General features: G+C 34.5%; 1 protein-coding gene across 5 annotated transcripts in view; it reads right to left on the bottom strand.

The window, feature by feature from the left end:
• Positions 1 to 2,139: 2,139 nt before the first annotated feature.
• ARHGAP5 (Rho GTPase activating protein 5) overlaps positions 2,140 to 22,084 on the bottom strand; it is a 100,878-nt gene continuing 80,933 nt past the window's right edge. For all 5 annotated transcript variants that reach the window (XM_070478047.1, XM_020870539.2, XM_020870542.2 and 2 more), the window contains exons 4-7: positions 14,850 to 14,927; positions 12,162 to 12,293; positions 10,196 to 10,301; positions 2,140 to 5,070 (exon numbers count right to left, since the gene is read on the bottom strand). In XM_070478047.1, coding sequence (XP_070334148.1) covers positions 4,743 to 5,070; positions 10,196 to 10,301; positions 12,162 to 12,293; positions 14,850 to 14,927 — 644 coding nt within the window. In that variant the 3' untranslated portion in view covers positions 2,140 to 4,742. The remainder of the gene's footprint in view (positions 5,071 to 10,195; positions 10,302 to 12,161; positions 12,294 to 14,849; positions 14,928 to 22,084) is intronic.

Raw genomic sequence — 22,084 nt, forward strand, 5'->3', positions numbered from 1 at the left:
GAAGATAGATTCTCTACCGCTAAGCCACCTAGGAAGCCCTGGTGAGTACTGATACATAACTAAAACTAATTTGGATGAATTACTAAGCAATTAGTAAATATGTCAACTGCTAATCCAACATCACTTATACTGGGACTAAGATTTAACACAAAATAGAAAGAAATTTGAAAAAATACGTTTTAATACCAAGGGAGAGTACCAGACAAGCTATTAGAACAAGAGCCATTATTAAATAGTTCAGAATAAATTTTTATAAGGCAAATAAAGCTGAAGAGAAAATCTATACTGTAAGAATAAACAAGTATCAGGTTGTTCCTAAACTATAAATTCCCTGACATCTACTTACAGCAGAAGTTCATTCTACTGAAGGTCTTGGCACTCTTCCAACAATGAGTAAAAGTAACTAAACCAGAAGTGCCAACACTGCATTAATTCCAAGATTTAAAATTTAATACATCAAGCTAAGATCCTGAAAGATTTCTATAAAAGATTAATATTAAACACTTTATAAGATATAAACAACGTGAGAACTGTGGATCCTTTCCACCCAGCCCTGCACCAGAGATAAAACCTTCCCAATTCCTCGATCCCAACAGCAGAGAGATAAAACTAACACTGTAAGGGGGAAAAAATGGAATCATGCTCATAGGAAATGATGAGGAGGATCAACTAAGTAATGAATATCCCCAAAGTTCATTAGTCAGTAGACTTTAACTACCTTAAGAGATCATGGTACTTGGATCACTTCTAATGACTGGATGTTGGATATAAGATGTTATTAATGCTTTTAGTCTTCTCAACTACACACAGACCCTACCATAAGAAGTCAATGTTGAAGAGTAGTTCCTTCCCTTATTCAATCTTAGAAAACTTTATTTTCAGGCATTTGATAAACTGAAAAGGCTTCTGAGAACTTCAAGAGTTCAGACACAATAAAAAAATTTTTAAGTGATATAAAGTTTTGAAGTAAATCAGAATTGTTCAGCCTAAGAGTTAAGGTAGTTAAAAGGATTAAACTTAAAACACATACAATCATCATTCAGGTCACTGATCTCACCAGATCCATTGAATATGGTAACACAGTCCCATAAACTTTGACTGTAATATTCATGAACCATGAAGAAAACAAAAGTGTTATATTCTTCAATGTCAGCACCTCTGTTATAAACTAGAATAGGCTTCCAATACTTTCAGTAGCTCAAAATAATGTCTAGCCATAGCTAAAAATTCAGACCTAGGTAACATCTCTGAGTCTTAAGAAACCTGTGCAACCTTGTTTTTCAAACATTTTAAAATTAAATTTTCATCTGTAGGTATACATCCAGAACAGATTTTGGATCTCCTCTCATGGTACAGTAAAAGCACACTTCTTGAAGTAAATTATGTCACCATACTGACATAATTTTTAAAAAAATTTTCCTATTTTATGAAAAAAAAAAAAAAAGTTTATTTTTACCAATGAAATGGTAAAATTAGAGGCAACTATAACTTAAAATTACATAGCTTCTTAATGTTTTATTCATAGCATTCTTTATACAGAAGCTTCACTGATATTTAATTTACTGCAGCATCCTGTTGGTGAAGCACAAAAAATTACATTATAAACAAAGAAACAAAGCACTTTGACTTTTTAAAATTATATATATATTTATATCCAGTTGACAAATAGCATCACAATTATTACTGTATAAAAAAACTAAAAATCACCATGTAAGCTAAGGCCTAAGTTCTTAATCCAACTGTTCCCTTCTGTTACTATCTAAGAGATATAAGAAATTAAGTTCCAGTACCTCAAAAAAAAACAAAAAACAAAAAAAGGTCTACATTATTTACATACAGTATGGAAAATAAAAGCTGCTTTTTGGCTAAGTTAGATTGCTGGTATCTACATTATTTACATTGTAAGTATTAGACGGAGAAAGCACTACTAACAAATACCATTTCAAATGAAAATATATTTTGCCTGGAATTTTGTTCTAAAATTAACTGTATAAGTGTCTGTTGAAGAGAATTTGATTTCCCATAAATCTATTGAAAATTTAGACAGTTCCACTATGCTTCTTTATATTGCTAATCTAGACAGTGTTAAGTACAATATTGTAATAAGCACTGAAGCTTAAATGAAACGATGGCAACATGTGTGTAGATGGAATTTTATTTAAAACTGTAAAATATAATGCCTTAATATTTACCCATAATTATGAGACTATCTAATATTCTTTTCATCCTTTAAGAAGTTTCATATATGACAGTTCCCTAAAACAGAGAAACCTTCCAGTAACTTACCAGAAAAAAGTTTCATTATATTATTTTGCTTGCAGAATTACTTTTCTAACATTAAAAAACATATCTAAACCCTTGGCAAAAACAAACGCAATCAATTCAGTGTAACAGACTGAGCTTTAAACTGTATTTTAATTATCAATTAACTGGAACCTATTGGTTAACTGAACCAAAAGTAGAATTTTAAATGATCTGCTATGAAACGTTTCAAATCAATTATAGAATGCACAGAAAAGTGGAGATAAATTTTGGGGAAGGTGTAAGGTAGTAAATGTGGAAAATAGTAAATGCTAGTTTTAATAACAAAAGTTGCACTAAATGTACATGAAAGTTAAATTAACACAGTATAAAAGAGAATAGCTTAAATAAACTGGGATTCACATATTACAATAGCAAAGTTATGACCGAATGAACTGAAGACATGAACAGTTCTGAAAATTCTCTTTCAGCCTACTTCCAAAAGAAATAGTCAGGCTTTTTTCCTGTACATAGTTTTGAGCTTTGTCTATACCATATATAGTAGAAAAATAAATTCTTTAGCAACCTAGAAACAGTTTATAAAACTCTTAAAGTTTAATTTTCTTTGCCAGACATGCTGATGTTAAACTGACAGCTATAAATTAAAGCTATATAGACAATAGGTATAAGTAATATAGAACAAGAATACTACATTTACCAGATTTTTCTTTTTAAAAATTACTGTACTTTCTTAATTCCTGTGTGCTTTGCAATAGGAATAATAGGGACTTTGTTTTCTTAGAAAAGATAATAACATGTAAGAGTATAACACAAATAAGATAGTTTATAATATACATGTACTTCCACAGCAGCCTGGTTCATGTCAACATCTTGATTCTGAAGTCAAAATCAGAAGTACAATACCTAGGATATAACAGTTGGGAAAGACAGTATTTATTTTAGGAAAAAATGGAGCCAATCAAACTCTTAGGAGCCTCAAATCTCAAAATCATCTATTTACTATAGTATACATTAGACAACCTTAAAATCGCAGTATGAAGATTACAACATGGACTGAAGAAATTTTTCTTTACTACACAAAAATATAACTTAGCAACAAAAAAACCACATTTTTTTTCCTTTCTGGGGAAAAAAAAAAGGGTGTGGTTTGATAATGAACAAATTTTGCATAAATCCTAACAAAATTTACCTATGCCACTTAATTCTGAAAATTTTATCCGTAATTTAGTGTTCTGGTTGTAACTTTGCTAACAATGTTTAACCTCCAAAGCAGCAGTCATTTACAGCAAATCTGGTACCAACATCAAAGGAAAATAATTGTTTTACAAAATGGTGCAAAAGCCACTTTGGATTTTAGTACAACATATCACAGAAAAGAATATGAATACAAGTTTGCAACTTTATATATACATACTCCAAAGAGGCTGTCAGTACCCAAAGTATTTTTATTGCTATATTAGCAATGGATTTTTGGATATGTTTTTTAAGGGCCACATAAAAATAGAATCAAGGGACAGATTAAATTGAAGTCCTAGATTAAAATGTTTGGTTTAAAGAATTTTCTACAACAAATTTCATGTTTATGTATGAAAAGTTATATAACCTTATATGAAAATGTCATGAAGTATTTTCTACACTATACTAAATGTATTTCCCAAGAGGGAAAAAATTAAAATATCTAAAATATATTAGATTAAGATTACAAGACCATAATAGATCTTTTGAACATGCATCTGTTTACAGAATTAACAGTATACAAGATGTTGGTTTCATTATGGACTATAAAGAAATGAGTTGGTGACACCTATCCTTTGCACAACATTATCAACTCACTTTAGCCACAAGCATGTCCTTGGTATGTGTGTACAAGAAATATTTTCATTTACCCCCATCAAATCATCCACAGGTTTACTTAGAAGATGAAGGTGCAGAAATATGTTAAATGTATTTTTCTTTCTTTCAAACAACATCCCAAGCATGGCATAAGTAGCCTGAAATAATAAAATACTTAACTGGGCTTTTAGTTATCTACACAGACTGCTAAAAGTAAATTAAGCTGCTCAAATTAACACATCAAATAACAAAACCAGCCATAAAGCAGGCTGGAAAGCATTAAATGTTTCATATACGTGAGTTTTTAAATCATTTAATTTCTATAGAAAAATTTTATTCACAATATAATGTGACAGAAAATGCCACAGGAATGATATACTGATTGCAATAAGGTTGCATGCAACAGCAGCTTTGTATTTTATAGCTATTTTTGTTTATAAAAATTAAACCTCTCAGTCATGCTTATCACATGGTCTTAGATTTGTAATGTAAATGAGTAAGGAATACCATACAGTTCAAAGAGGAAATGTCTCATCATTTTGAATGTGAATTATCTGTAAGAAACATGAAGTATATTACTGAACCCTGAAACATGCATGTCTAGATTTGCTTTTGTCCAATTTCCGGCTGTCTGCAATTCTCCTTACTTATATAATACCAAGAGGATCCGTCTGTAACTGTGGTTGTATCAGTTGAGGTTGCAATGGTGGTGGTAACTGAAGTGGTACCATTGGTTCTACCAACTGTCCTGGGTTTGAAGGTGGTGGTGGAGCCACAGTGTTTGCAGTTTCCACAATTTCTCCATTGTAAAAGAAAAACTGACACTGTTGGATGAATGTTTCAACAACGGATTGATGGATCTTGGTGGTAGACAGAAATTCTCGATTTTCAAAATCAGGTCTCATTAAAGTTGGCCAAAAACAGATGGATAAGTTGTCTGCTGTCATTAAGTTGACTTTATTATGTTGACTGACCCTGAAATTATGATATAAAAGAACAATTAGAAACCAGTAAAAACTTACTACAATGAAAGAATTCAGGAGTTGGAAATTATTTCTGATGATTTGGTTTTATTATTGTTTTTTTTAATCTTAACTTCAAATTTGAAACATTTTATTCTTGTGCATTCCATGTTCAACTACATTCTAATAACAGAAGACAGCAGTAAAATCCATTCCTTATGAGAGTCAAAGATGGTTTTTACTTCCAGAAAAATTATTCTATCTCCAACCAGGAGACTTTTTAACTTTCAAAAAAAATTAAGTTTCTAGTATTCTAAAAAAACAATCTTTTTAATTATTGACTACCTTGCACATCATCACAAATTCAATTTCAATGACAACAGTTCACAGAAGCACATTTTACCTTAAAACGCTTATGATTCAACAATAAATAATTTACAAATAATCATATATTACTAATTTGCACTTAGTCTTTTAAATATGTGAGTAAGCATTACTACCACCATATATAAAAATCAAGAAGAAGCAAATCTTGAATTTTAACTCAACATTATTAAATGGGCAGGAAGGTTTTAGATATTTTATCCAACCCTCTCATTTCACACATAAAGAAATAGCTCAAAACACAAAGTAGCAGGAAAATTTTATACCTAACTGTGCATATCAAAAAGCTTAAAACTTAAACCAAAGGACCCACATCCCCAAACATAGGAATTGTTCATCTGAGGTAAAATAAATGCCCTAAAAACATGTGTTCTGTGGTAAAAAGGCATTATCTTTTGTAAAGAGACTAAATTAGAATATTCAGAATAAAATCAACCTTTTCTTAAAATACAGTGTATAGTGGGGCCCAGTCAGGTATGCCTATGTGGTAGTCAAATAAAGATTCTGAAAATGCTCATAAATTGGAAAGACATGAACCTGGGCAAGTCTAATCGTTGAGTCAAAACAAACAAACAAAAGGGAGGTAATGTTTGAGTTGAATAAAGGGTCATGGGTGCTAGTAAAACACTAGGAAGAGTACTTCAGTCGAAACAGTGGTTCTCAAATACTAGAAAGCTGAAGTAATCAAACAGCATGGTATTGGCATAAAAACAGACACATGGATCAATGGAATAGAACACAGGGCCCAGAAATGAACCCACACATCTATGGACAATTAATCTTCAACAAAGGAGAATACACAATGGAGAAAAGACAGTGTCTTCAGCAAGTAGGAGAGCTGGACAGCCACATGTAAATCAGTGAAGTCAGAACACTTTCTCACATTATAAAAAAATAAAAAAAGAAGTCAAAATGGCATAGGACTTAAATGTAAGACATGAAACCATAAAACTCTTAGACGAGAACATTTGCAAAACACTCTGACATTGTCGTTTAGTCACTAAGTTCTATCTGACTCCTTTGTGACCCCATGGACTGTAGCCCACCAGGCTCCTCTGCCCATAAGATTTCCCAGGCAAGAATACTGGAGTGGGTTGCCATTTTCTTTTCCAGGGGATCTTCCTGACCCAGGGTTCAAACCTGTGTCTTTTGCATTGGCAGGCAGATTCTTTACCACTGAGCCACCTGGGAAGCCATATTCTCTGACATAAATCATAGCAATGCTTTCTCAGGTCAGCTGCCCAAGGCAATAGAAATGAAAGCAAAAATAAATGTGACCTAATCAAGCTTACAAGCTTTTGCATAGCAAAGGAAACTATAAACAAAATGAAAAGTCAATCTATGGAATGGGAGAAAATATTTGCAAACAGTGTCATCGACAAGGAGTTAATTTCAAATACACAAACAGTTCATACAACTCAGTATCAAAAAAAGCCACAAAACAAACCCAATCAAAAATGGGCAGAAAACCTAAATAGACATTTCTCCAATGACATACAGATGACCAAAAGGCACATAAAAACATGCTGAACATTACTAATTATTAGAGAAATGCAAATTAAAACTATACTGAGATACCATCACACACTACTCAGAATGGCCATCATCAAAAAGTCTACAAGTAATAAATGATAAGGAGGGTGGAAAGTGAACCCTCCTAAACTGTTGCTGGTGGGAATGTAAATTGGTGCAGCTACCATGGAGAACAATATAGAGGTTTTTTTAAAATATTAGAGTTGCCATATGATCCAGCAATCCCACTCCTGGGCATACATCCAGAAAAGATGAAAACTCTAAACTGAAATGATATATCCACCCCAATGTTCACAGCAGCATTATTTACAACAGCTAAGGCATGGAAGCAACTTAATTGTCCATCAAAAGATGAAAGGATAAAAATATGGCAAATATATATACACAATGGAATAAAAAAGAATGAAATGATGCTATCTGTAGTTAATGAATGGACCTAGAGACATACTAAGAAAAGTAAGTCAGAAAGAGAAAAACACCATACAATATCACTTATATGTGGGATCTAAAAAATAAAATGATACAAATGAACTTAATTTGTTTAAAACAGAAACAGATTCACAGACATAGAAAACCTATGGTTACCAAAAGGGAAAGTGTAGGAGAGGAATAAATGAAGACTTTGGAATTAACAGATACACATTACTACATATAAAATAGAAACACAATAAGGCCCTACTGTATAGTACAGGAACTATATTTGATATTCCATAATAACCTATAATGGAAAAGAATCTGAGAAAGTATGCAACTGAATCACTTTGCTGAACATCTGAAACCAACAAAACATTGTAAACCAACATTAAAAAAAAAAAAAAAAAAAAAAAAACCTCCCAGTGGTTCTCAGTGTGTATCAGAATCTCCTGGAAAGCCTTTTAAAACACAAGATTGATAATTATGTCCTGGGTGGGATCTGATAATCTGCATTCCTAACGAGTGCCCAGGTTTTGCTGATGCTGCTGGTTTGAGGACTGAATTTTGAGAAAGACTAAGGCAGTCATGTCAAGATGTGAAAAGGATCCAGGCACAAATTGATACTTTTTGTTAAATGCTATTAATACAGTGGCACTGTAATAATAACATGGTGGAAACGGAAAGGAAATTTAACAGAATAAGTTAGAACTAGGCCACTTAATGTTAAACAATTTGGATTTTTTCCTTCAGGATATAAGTGATCTTTACAGAAAGAGTTTTCAGAACAATCACTCTGGCATTGTGATCAAAGGAGAAAGAAAAACTGGCAGAGAGAGCTCAATGAAAACCTAGAGTTCCCTAAATGAGAAATGATGAAATTAAAACTAAAGCAGTGGCAGAGGAATGAAAAGGAAAAATAATTAGGAGAAAAAACTAATTTGACACAGTAACTCACTGAATATGAAAGGTGAAAGAGAATATATTTAAAGAGCAACACTATGGATTAATTTTTGCAATTCGTCAATCACCCATCATATATTTATCATTTATTTCCTATACTAGAATGTAAGTTCCATGAAATGTGTGATTATTTTATTTACTGATGTGTGTACAGCACTTTTGAGAGTACCTGGCACAAAGAGTAAACCCATTATCGTCAATAATTGAGTGTTTCTTTTAAAATTTAAATCTGATGATACAATTTCTCTATTCTACTTTCTAGTGGCTCCCCATACCATTCAGAGAAACAATCATGCAATGTTTTTTTTCCATTGACACTTGGTCCCCACCCAACCCCTATAAATGTCAGCTGAACTCAACAGTGAAATTAGTGATATACATGAAAGCAACCTTCTTGTGAAAATATTTTGAGGACTAAAGCTAGTCAAATAGATTACATTCTGAGTAGTAGTGTCCTTTCCTTCACTCTGCTCAAGCAACGTATGCTTCTTTGCTATTCCTCAATGTATCAAAGGTGCCTGTTGTCACTAACTGTTGTATCACTGGAGTCAAACACACTAATAAGTGTCTAACATAACACTGATGGTGGACCAGCACATGATTCTTTTAACATGCTCTTTCCTTTGTCCCTTTTCCATATTATTTTTTAATGAAGTTCAATTCTTATTTCAGTACTTCAATCAAACTATAAAATAGTATGTTCATATACCATCCCAACATTCCATACTAGATAACGTCTCTTATAGTACCCTGTACACATCTGTTAAAGCATGAACCATCTGTATGGTAATTTTCAAAAGAGGAATTCCACTAACTGTACTGCAATGCTATGTATGCTGGTATTTACTCAGAGAGGGAGACCTCAGAGAAGTTACTAGAAACGTTTATAATTTTATGCTACTCCGATAACAACAAAACTTTAATAATCTCTTTTAAGAGGTACAGACTGAAATGTACTTGTTTTGGACACTGACAGTATTAGCTTAAGAAAACCAAACATGAGTTCATTTCAATGTCAGTAGAAAATATTGTGAAGGGTGGACTCTCAGTCTCAATAACAACTCTGTGTTATTCTTCTCACTCTTATACAGTCAAGAAATTCAAGACTTAGGAAGGGTTAAAAAATTTGTCCAAGGCCACAAAACTAAAAATGTTTCAAAACCAAAACTATTTAACTCCAAAGTCTTGAGGTTTATCCCATTATACAATATCAATATTTTCTTTCATTTAACAAATGATATTGGCAAGAGTTTCTTTATAGAGAAAAGCATGAACTTGAAGCTTTATATTATTTAAGGTTTTTGATATTGGATAATGTTATGCATTTCAGTCAAGAAGGATGATAATATGAATTCAAGTTTCTAATAGACTTTCACTATGAAGACTATCCAAACAAAACAAGCAGGATATACAAACGAAGAGGGAATTAAACCACTTAATAAAATTTGGATTCTAATCGTAAGACGTGTCACTTGAGCATATGATTTCTCTCTTTAAATCTCAATTTTTCCAACTTCAAACAGGTTGATTCAGTTAATTATCTAAGTGTCATTTTGTAACTAAAATTCTAAGATTCTACAGAAAAGAACTGTTAAAGAACAGCAATGACAAAAAAAGTACTCACCACACTTACTTTTTATATAATCATTACATATACTAAAAGGGTCATATATCTTTCTATAAAAAGGTTAATGAAAAACCTATTTTACAAATCCAAGAAAAAATGATCTAGAGATTCAAAATTGAACTGTGTGTTTAGTTTGTCTCTATCTTAAAATTATCCAATTTATAGTTACATGTTGAAATCTGTAGTGCATTTTACTTGTAAAAACAAAAAATAAAAATACCTGTTTAGATGTGTTATTATGTATCTGAATACATCATAGTTAACAGGATGAAATTTCTTAACAATTTCTCTCAGTGCATGAAGACGTTCTGTTTTATCCAGGATTTCTGTAAAAGTAGTGAGGAATTTGCATGAAACACAGACATTAAAAAATATTGATAAAGCTTCTTACTATGCTTATTTTCTAAAACAAGAATGTGTATGAAATATTTTAGGAGAGGTAAACAAAAACAAAGAAAATACAAAGCTAATAACTGAAAAAGTAACTTGGGGATGGCAAGATGGTGTATTAGTAATTTTTTGAGGCAACATCTAACTAGATACTGACTTAGAATCAACTAATTACTAATAAATCTGTTGCGCTCTTAATATTCATGGTACAAAGAGTAAACATTTTAGGCTCTGTGGGTGAAACTATTCAACTCTGCAGTTGTACAAAAGCAGCCATAGACAATATGCAACAAGAGTGGCTTTGTTCCAATAGAACTTAAAAAAAAATCTGAATTTCATATAATTTTAACATATCATATAATTTTTTCTTTTAACATTTTCAACCATTTAAAAATGTAAAAAAAATTCTTACTTGCAAGCCTTCTGAAAACTGATGGCAAGCTGAATTTTTGGCCTATAGGTCAGTTTGCCAGCACCTGATTTAAAGCATCACCATATACTTATTTATAATTCACTTAGCTTATCAAACATCTTTTTTCACAATTACTACAGCAATTAGTTACTTTTCAAATTTATGCAAATTATGAATCAGGGTAACTGGAAGGCGGTTCTGCTGTGAATAGGAGGACAGAAGAGAGCACCCTTACTGCTGCTCTTCCTCACTCACTTCTTTCTTCCAAACTAACAGTGGGTTCCTCTGGAGGGGTCCAATCCGCAGAGCAACTCATGGCAGGTAGTACAAATACCACTTACTGTGTATTAGTCACTCAGCTGTGTCTGACTCTTTGCAACCCCATGAACTGCAGCCCACCAGGCTCCTCTGTCCATGGGATTGTCCAGGCAGGAATACTGGAATGGGTAGCCATTCCCTTCTCCAGGGGATCTTCCTGACCCAGGGATCAAACTCAGATCTCCCACACTGCAGGCAGATTCTCTACCATCTGAGCCACCAGGGAAGCCCAAAAATCAAGTACGAACAAATGTCTCATTTGCCACATATTATTTCTAAATCAGCCCTCAATAATTTCCTAACTAGGAAAGTTCTAATGCTATTTTTACAGTCAAAAAGTAAGAAAATCTAAGCTATCAAATGGAATATTTTCCTAGTTTATATATGAGACTATGTATAAGGCAACTGCATCGTGTGCCAATATACTGAAGTAGATTTTAATTAAAAGAAAATTAACTGAGAACTCTAACAATCAAAACTGTAAGAAAGTAACTTCACTCTAAAGAGCCTGAAGACTTGGAATCAGAAGGACATACTGAAGAGAAATATTTAGAAACTAAATACTGAGAACACAATAAGGATTAAGCACTAGGTTACCTGACAGTCAAATAGACCATTTTTCTCATTTTCCAGATAACAAATGAGTATCTGCTAAGTAGAAACATCTGGATGAATGATGCCAAGTATGAATCAATACTGAATAGGTATTCATCTTCCTGTATAACTCACTCAAAAACTGACTTAAGACAGGAGGCCAAAGTTAATTTCTTTGACTTAAAACCTGTATTTTACTAAAGTATGTTACAGATACATTCATTTGAAGAATTAATTTCTTTTTCCTACAATGCCTTTAAGTTTGAATTAAAACACAAACCTCAAAACTTCCAGTCATCTAGGAGGCTAGCTAAAACTGTTTAATGGGAAAGAACTTTAATCAACAGCTCTAGAAGCTGAATTTTTATTTGCTACACATTCTACGGAATGACCTATTTTAACACACAGCAACCAATGTACAAAGCCCACTACCATCGTCCTTCTCAAAAAAAAGAGAGAGACTTATACTTACTTGCTGCTTCCAGTAGCTCTGGATGAAGAGAATATGGAATTAAAGGATCTGGTAGATCTGCAAAGAAAGCTTTAAGAGCTCCAGCTACAGCATTTACTGTTACTTCCATTGATACTAGACTGATATTATGATCTACAAGACAAAAATTGAAATTAAAAATTATGATAAATTTAAATTCATTACTAGAAGTAAGCTAAATGGGTACTTGAACAACCAAAGATATTTAAGTCTTCTCATTGATCACCTTTATTTACAGGCAGATTCATCTCTCCCCATTGTTTTAATGTAAGTTTGCCTGATAAAACTACAGATAATGAAAGAGAAAACCAAGCAAGGAGCATTTTCTGTTACAATAAAAAAAAAACCTATTAGGCTTATTAGTATACAGGCAATATTATTTAACATCTCTCTTCTCTTAAAACATTTTGTTTAATGTAAGCTATTTAAAAGAGGTCATAAGGAAACAGACAAAGAAGATAGGAATCATACATATAAATTCAAGCTTCAACCTTTTAACTTATACTTTAAAAAACTTTAATATAAAACACTTTAAACACTTATCAGTGAAGGTCTGACTTTAAATAAACAAGAACAGAACACAGTAAAGGTGTATTATAAGGTTGATTTGCTATTTTAAAGTCTTATTTTCCTTTTATAAATACAATGAATACTTATGATAAAGAAAAAATTACCCCCATAATCAAGAGATAATCACTGTTTATACTTAGCATGTTTCCTTTCATCCCTTTTCTGCTCATTTGAAAAAAAAAAGATGAATCACATATGTATTTTATATTGAATTTCATTTTTAAGGCATTATCCAAAGTTATTAAAATTTCACCAGCAGCTGTTAAAAATTTTTTGAGGGAGCAGGAAACATTTCATTGCAATTTCAAGCTTGTAGAAATTCTGCAATAATAATATAAAAATACAAAGAACTCACACATACCCTTAACCAAGAATCACCAATCTTTACATTTTGTTCTACACAGAAACAATTTTGACTATAAAACATTCTCCCAGACATAAAATTTACATAATATTCTACTACTGAAGATCTAGATTTATTTCATTTAAAAAACTATAAAGATGTTATGATTAAAAACTTGTATTTACTAAAGTTTACTTCCTTAGGCAGGCTACATTCCTTGAAATATAAGCTACCCAGTCAACATTTAACATGGTGTCTGGCACAGAAAACTCATCATATGCATTATCTCATTATTCTTCGGTCAGTTTTATCACTCCCATTCTAGATCATGAAAAAGTTGCTGTTTAGGAAGATTAACTTCCAGAGGTCACAAAGACAGTAGTGACTTCCCAGGTGGCGCTAGTGGTAAAGAACCCGCCTGCCAATGCAGGAGATTCAAGAGATGTGGATTTGATCCTTGGGTTGGAAAGATCTGAAGGAGGGCACAGCAACCCCCTGCAGTCTTCTTGCCTGGAAAACCTCATGGGCAGAGGAGCCTGGAGGGCTGCAGACCATAGGGTCGCAAATAGCTGGACACAACTGAATCAACTTAGCACAGTAAGTGGTAGAACTAGAAAACAGTAAACCAGAAAGTCTAAATCAAGAGGCCCTGGTACTGACTATTCTTCTTTTATTATTTAGAAGTAAAATTGTACAAATTTGATGAAGTCTAAACAGTTCTTGTAACAAAATACTTTTTAAAAGTGAAACACTAACAATACTCTTTGAAAGCAAAGCACACACACCTCCTTCTCCAACACTCAACAATTTTACCATTTCAACACACATAATCTTCATTATTCTATATGGTTATCTAGTATTCTATTTGTAAACATGAGTGGACTCCCCACCTTTAAAACAAAATACAAACAATGCTACAATAAATTTCTTGGTAGATTTACACAAAGACTTGTAACATAAATATTTACAAATGGAATTTCTCCAGCAAAAGCTATCTAAAGCACCCATAACCAATAATATACAACAAACCTGTTTGCCTATGCCCTACCAATAATCTTTTCCATTGTCATAATAAATACAACCTTTTAAATTTTTATTTATTTATAACTGACAGAGGTTGAGCATATTTTCATATGTATGTTGGTTCTTCTGAAATGAATTGCTTAATCTAGCAAAGAAATTCCATAGTCCCCCTAGGTTTACAGTTTTTCGCCTGATTTTGTTTTATCCACTGTTCCCTACAGAAGTTTTTACATTTTTAGGCAGTCCAGTTTATCATCTTGTTCATGCTTACTAGGTTTCATGTTAAGTTTAGGCCTCTCCCTACTCCAAGATTATAAAAATATTCACTCATTTTTCTCCCTAGTACATACAGCTTTCATTTTTTTCACTTATATCTTTGATCTCATATAAAATTAATTTAATATGAGTAGGAAATTCAGCTTTTTTAAAAATCCCTAATTAGTCAGTTGGCACAATATCATGAAAGAAAAAAAACACTTTCAAACTGCACCTAAAGGTAAATCTGCATACACAAAGATGATGATGCATCATAATTCAATTTACTGCTTTTCCAATTCTGGTAATGGATTTATAGCTCTCCTGTTTCTAGACTCTGGTATCTGTTTGATTAAATACTCCTAATACTACTTCAAAATTTTCTCCCATAATACATAATCATAAGGAGGTTTTCATATGAAATTTCAATAAGGAAACTCACAAAATGACGATTTTGTCTTATATAATTATCTTTTTACCTTGATCAAACTGCTTTTGAATATTGTCTTGATCAGTTTTGTTCCCACTAACACGGTAGAGTCCTTCAGTACATAATCCTAAAATAAAGAAAGAGACTTGTACAGGCATATATAGGTACAACAAAGAATATACTTAATCTTATGTACAACTTAGTGACTTACAAAATATGGTAGTAAATATTTTTAGTAATAAAATAATTTTGAACATTTCATTTAAAGTAAGTTCACAATGGACTATTTTAATTTTAAACCAGTTAGGCTACTCAGTTCCATGCAAAAAAATGAGAAGAAACATTCTTCCCATTTCTTTTACTAAATACACCCAACTTCCTGACTGTGATATATTGAAAAAAATCGAGACACTGAAAGGTGGAGAGAAAGTGAATTAACAGCAACTGTAAGAACTTGACAAACAACATGACTGAGTTCTCTGGGTTTTCTTTTTGCCTTGTACATCTGAGACCAGGCAACAGAGAAGCCTGCAACCCAGAAACCCTGATGAACATAGGCAAAAAAATAAAAATAACAACAAACCACCACTCAGAAAACCAACAAGAAAAGCCTGCTCTCTCTGGTGAAAGGAATGGGAAAGGTGTAGACTAGCAAGCAAAATCATTTTTTAATTACTGCCCTACTCCAGCCAAACACCATGGAACCTACTCCTCCTCATTCACAACAATGGCAACCAAGTAGAATTCTACTTTAGCCAGCAGTAACAAAGGTGTCCTTTCCCTTTCAAGAGGTCAGCAAGGGCTGATTGAAGTCTGAAGTTTTTAACTACTACCTTGAGGTAAGAGTTACCCTCCCCTCTCCACCACAGTGGTCAACAGAGGCTGTTGGAGATCAAGCAGGGTGGGGAGTCCAATATTCTAGCCTCACTTTGTAGTAAGGAGGCAGTCTTCCTCCCCTGCTAGTATGCTGTCAGAGGAGGCCTGTTAAAAACAGATTTAAATAAGACTCAAAGTTTCACAGCATACTATTCAAAATCTGGAATAAAACCATAATAAAATGAATATCATTCATCATTTCAAGAATCAAGAAAATCTCCACCTGAATGAGAAAAAACAATTAACCTACACCAACACAAAGCTGCCAGTTGTGGAATTATCTGATAAGGATTTCAGAGCATCATAAAACACTGGTGAACAATTATAAACACACTTAAACTTCCTGACAGAAAGTTTCAGCAAAGAAACAGAAATATAAGGAACAAAATGGAAATTTCAGAACCAGAAATACAGTAACAGAAACAACAAATTCATTGAATGCAATCAACAACAGAAAAATGATGACACAGAAATGAGAAGTGAACTTGAAGACAAACAACAGAAAGTATCCAGTCTAAAGAACATAAAGAAATTAGACACACACACACCAAAAAAAGATGAGCTGCAGGGATTTGTGGGACAACAACAGAGCCTAGATGTGTATCATTAGCCAAAGACCTCTCTCTATGTTCAACGGGAAACTTCTAAAAGAGACTCAATTTGATAAGGCATTGTACTTTTCTGATCACAAGGACGAGAAAAAGAATAGAATAGTGGATTCTGTCAAACTTATTTCTGGAGCAATGTCAAGGTGCCTGTATGGGACAATATATTAATCCTTTCTAATTTTCATCAGGTTAAATTATTTTATTAATATTTTGTTTCATAAATTTCACAAATATCTTTACATACGAAGACGCGCAAGGGGAAAAAATGTACCTCACAATGCAGGAAACACATCAACATTGAGAAATTCATGAACATAAAGGTAAGGGAAGATCCCCTAGAGAAGGAAATGAAAGCCCACTCCAGTATTCTTGCTCGGAAAACCCCATGGACAGAGAGGAGCCTGGCAGGCGTAGTCCAGAGGACTGCAAAGAGTTGGACTCAACTGAGCGACTGAGCACAAACACGCAATGGTAGCAAAAATCCACGGACAAAAGTTTCATGGGTCAAAGTTATTAAATCCAAAGTTTTAACTTCAATAAAGCACAGCAGACACCACCAAATAACCAAAATTATCACTTACTATGGGACAAAATAACATCCTATCCCAACAACTCAACAGTCAAAACACGAAGATCATAGCACCCAGTCCCATCACTTCATGGCAAATAGATGGGGAAAAAGTGGGAACAGTAACAGACTTTATTTTCATGGGCTCCAAAATCACTGTGGACAGTGACTGCAGCCATGAAATTAAAAGATGCTTGCTCCTTGGAAGAAAAGCAATGACAAACCTGGACAGCATATTAAAAAGCAGAGACATTACTTTGCCTACGAAAGTCCATACAGTCAAAGCTATAGTTTTTCCAGTTGTCATATATGGATGGTCAATGAAAAAGGCTGAGTGCTGAAGAATTTATTCCATCAAATTCTGGTGCTGGAGAAGACTCTTGAGAGTCCCTGGGACAGCAAAGAGATCAAACCAGGCAATCCTAAAGGAAATCAACCCTGAATATTCACTGGAAGGACTGATGCTGAAGCTCTAATACTTTGGCCACCTGATGCAAAGAGCTGACATTGGAAAAGACTCTGATGCTGGGAAAAATTGAAGGCAGGAGGAGAAGGGGACAACAGAGGATGAGATGGTTGAATGGCACCATGGACTCAATGGACATGAGTTTGAGCAAACTCTGGGAGGGATAATGAAGGACAGGTAAGGCTGGTGTTCATGGGGTCACAAAGAGTCAGACATGACTGGGCAACTGAACAACAATACCAACAGATATGATGCACTTAGATACAACAATACTTTAGTGGTATTTATAAATAAAATGCATAATTTGAATCCAATGATGAGGAAAAGCAACCTCAAATTGATGGAGAAAGAAAATGTTTATTTGTATAGTAAAACACCAATCAAGAAACATAATAAAAATGATAGACTAACCTGACATAGTGACAAGCATTTATCTGCTACATGAAAAAGGAAACGTGTGTAATCATCCATGCTAGAAACCTTGCCTTCCATTCACTGATAACTGAGTGATGTATTTTTTCTTTTTTAAAAAGAAGCAACAACAGCAACTTAATAATCTAGATGTGAATTAAATCATCCAAAGTATACATCCTGGGCCTCCAAGTAATAGAGGCATTAGAAATTATACCAATATTCCAAAACTAAACTTAAAATGTTTTAACCAAGTACTACCACCTTTTTTTCTTCCATTAGAAAGATAACTAACCCTTACACTGCAGAGAACTCCTGGTATCTGAAGTTCTAAAAGGGTCTAAGTTTTATTTGTGTTGATAATAGATATAAAATAAGAGTTTCACTAAAGTCACAAAACACATGACAAACAGTAAGGGAGAAGCAAGCTGTGTAGATAATCGATGAACTATATTGTTTTCATGGGAGGTGGCATCAGCAAAAGAGATGAAGAAATGAATTTTGGAGCTTGGTTCCCCAGTAAAAACAACTAAAAGTGAAAGCGAAGTCGCTGAGTCATGTCGGACTCTTTCTGACCCCATGGACCGTAGCCTACCAGGATCCTCCGTCCATGGGATTTTCGAGGCAAGAGTACCGGAGTGGGTTGCCAATTCATTCTCCAGGGGATCTTCCCGACCCAAGGATCGAACCTGGGTCTCCTGCATCGTAGGTAGATGCTTTACTGTCTGAGACACCAGGGAAGTCAAAAGCAACTAAGGAGCAGCCAGAATGTATCAGGATCAACCTCTGCAGAGCTCTGGGATCTACTAAAAAATTACAACCACCAATAGAAGTTTCGGAGAAGAAAGAAGCTTTAAACTTCCCAGCTACTACTCCCCATACCCTAGACTGGCAACAACCATGAGGAAGGCAGACTGCACTCGGGGTTTAGGCTGCAAGTGTCAGAGGCGGGAACACAGTTCTTGTTCGCAAAGAACTATAGTTGTAAATTTTAACTTGTCTGGTGGCTCCCAGAAGAAAGAGCACAAGGGCTTGCCTATGTTTCACTATGCTAAAATATTGAAATATCTTATTTTCAACAAAAAATTTAAGAAGCATAGAAAAAAAAGCCAGTATGGTCCATTCTAGGAAAAAATATTAACAGAAACTGCCTATTGGCAAACCCAGTCACTGCACTTATTAGACAAAGACTTTAACCTTTAAAAATGCACAAAGAGCTATAGGAAGCCATGAACAAAGAACCAAAGAAAACCAGGAGAATGGTTTTAAAAATGAAAATGGTTTTAAAAATGACTTTAAAAATGAAGAATATTAATACATACAAATTCTAAAAGATGATGCTATTAAAGCACTGCACTGAATATGCCAGCAAATTTGGAAAACTCAGCAGTGGCCACAGGACTGGAACAGGTCTGTTTTCATTCCAATCCCAAAGAATGCTCAAACTATTGCACAACTGTGCTCAATTCACATACTAGCAAGGTAATGCTCAAAATTCTTCAAACCAGGCTTAAACAGCATGTGAACCAAGAACCCCATGGACCGCAGCATGCCAGGCTTCCCTGTCTTTCACTATCTCTTAGACTTTGCTCAAACTCACGTCCATTGAGTCTGCAATGCCATCCAACCATCTCATACTCTGTTGCCCTTCTTCTGTCCACAGTCTTTCCCCAGCATCAGAGTCTTTTCCAATGAGTCAGCTCGTCACATGAACTAGCCAAAGTATTGGAGCTTTGGCTTCAGCATCAGTCCTTCCAGTGAATATTCAGGGTTGATTTCCTTTAGGATTGACTGGTTTGATCTCCGTGCTGTCCAAGGGACTTTCTTCAGGACCACAATTCTAAAGCATTAATTTTACAACGCTCAGTCTTCTTTATGGTCCAACTCTCACAACTGTACACGACTACTGGAAAAACCACAGCTTTGACTATATGGACCTTTGTTGGCAAATTAATGTCTTTGCCTTAATACGCTGTCTAGGTTTTTCATAGCTTTCCATGGAAGAAGCAAGTGTCTTAATTTCATGGCTGCAGTCACTGTCTATAATGATTTTGGAGCCCAAGAAAATACAATCTGTTAATGTTTTCACTTTTCCCCCATCTATTTGCCATGAAGTGATGGGACTGGGTACCATGATCTTAGTTTTTTGAATGTTGAGCTTTAAGCCTGTTTTTTCACTCTCTTACCTTCAGCAAGAGTGAAGTTGCTCTTCACTTTCTTATCATTAGAGAAATGACTGCATATTTGAGGTTGCTGATATCTCTCCTGGCAATCTTCATCCCAGCATGTAATTCATCCAGCCCAGCATGTGCATGATGTACTCTGCATATAGTTAAATAGGCAGAGTAACAATATACAGCCTTGTTGTACTCCTTTCCCAATTTTGAACCAGTTAGTTGTTCCAGGTAAAGGTCTGTTACTTCTTGACCTGTATACAAGTTTCTCAGGACACAGGTAAGGTGGTCTGGCATTCCCATTTCTTTAAGAATTTTTCACAGTTTGCTGTGATCCACACAGTCAGTCTTTAGTGTAGACAATGAAGCAGACATAGATGTTTTTCTGGAATTCCCTTGCTTTTTCTATGATCCAGCAGATGTTGACAATTTGATCTCTGGCTCCTCTGCCATTTCTAAGCCCAGCAGGTACATCTGGAAGTTCTTAATTCATGTACTTTTGAAGCCTAGCTTGAAGGATTTTGAGCATAACCATACTAGCATGCAAAATGCATGCAACTGTCTGGTAGCTTGACAATTCTTTGGCACTGTCCTTCTTTGGGACTGGAATGAAAACTGACCTTTTCCAGTCTTGTGCCAATGCTGAGTTTTCCAAATTTGCTAACATATTGAGTGTAGCACTTTAACAGCATCATTTTTTAGGATTTTAAATAGCTCAGCTGGAATTCTATCACCTCCACTAGCTTTGTTTGTAGTGATGCTTCCTAAAGCCCATCTGCACTTCACACTCCAGGATGTCTGGCTCTAGGTGAGTGGCCATACCATCGTGGTTATCTGGGTCATTAAGATTTTTTGTATATTTCTTCAGTGTTTTCTTGCCACCTCTTCTTAATCTCTTCTGCCTCTGCTAGGTCCTTACTGTGTGTGTCCTTTATCATGTCCATCTATGTATGAAATGTTTCCTTGATATCTACAATTTTCCTGAAAAGATCTCTAGTCTTTCCCATTCTATTGTTTTCCTCAACTTCTTTGCATTGTTCATTCAAGAAGGCGCTCCTATCTATTCGTGCTCTTCTCTGAAACTCTGCATTCAGTTAGGTGTATCTTTCCCTTTCTCCCTTGCTTTCCTCTTCTTTCCTCAGCTATCTGTAAAGGGGCGATAAGCCTCCTGGCTGAAGGAGGTAATGGCAAACCACTCCAGTATTCTTGCTCCAAGAACCCCATGAACACAAACAGTATGAAAAGCAGAAAAACCTAAGTACAAATCTAACAAATATATACAAGATCTATATGAGAAAAACTACAAAACTGATGAGTGAAAGCAAAGGACTAAATACAACTGACCCTTGAGCAATGCAGGAGCTAGTCCATGTATAACTTATAGCTGGTCCTCTGTATCCACTGTTGCTCCACATCCACAGATTCAACTAAACATGGATTGTGTTTAATATGATACTATTTACTATGGAAAAATGTGTAAGTGGACACACACAGTTAAAACTCATGTTGTTCAAAGATCAACTGTAAATGGAAAGATATATCATGTTCTTGGATAGGAAGACAAATACCATTTGGGTGTCAATTCTTCTCAGCTTGATCTACAGATTCAAAGCAACCCAATCAAATTCCCAGGAAATTATTTTATGGTTATCAACAAACTGATTCTAGAGTTTATAGAAAGAGGATAAGACTTATAGCCAACACAATATTTACAGAGAAAAAAGTTGGAAGATTGATGCTACTTGACTTTAAGATTTACTATAAAGCTACAGCAATCAAGATGATATGAGGGCTTTCCAGGTGGTCCAGTGGCTAAGAATTCACCTATCAATGCAGGGGACACAGATTGGATCTCTACTCTGGGGAGATCCCACAGCTGTGTGGCAACTAAACCTGTGTACCACAGCTACTGAGCCAGCGCCCTAGAGCCCATAAGCTGCAACTACTTGGCCCGTATGCCACAACTACTGAACCCATGCCTCTAGAGCCTGTGCTCTGCCACAAGAGAAGCCAAAGCAATGAGAAGCCTGCACACTGTGACCAGAGAAAGCCTGTGTGCAGCAACAAAGACCCAGCACAGTCAAAAAGAAATAAATAAACCTTAAAATTTTTTTTCAAAAAAGAGAGATAATATGGTACTGAGGAAAAAACAAGCCAGTAGATCAATAGAACAGAATAGAC

Source organism: Odocoileus virginianus, chromosome 16 (genome assembly GCF_023699985.2).
Source record: "Odocoileus virginianus isolate 20LAN1187 ecotype Illinois chromosome 16, Ovbor_1.2, whole genome shotgun sequence".
NCBI lineage: Eukaryota > Metazoa > Chordata > Mammalia > Artiodactyla > Cervidae > Odocoileus > Odocoileus virginianus.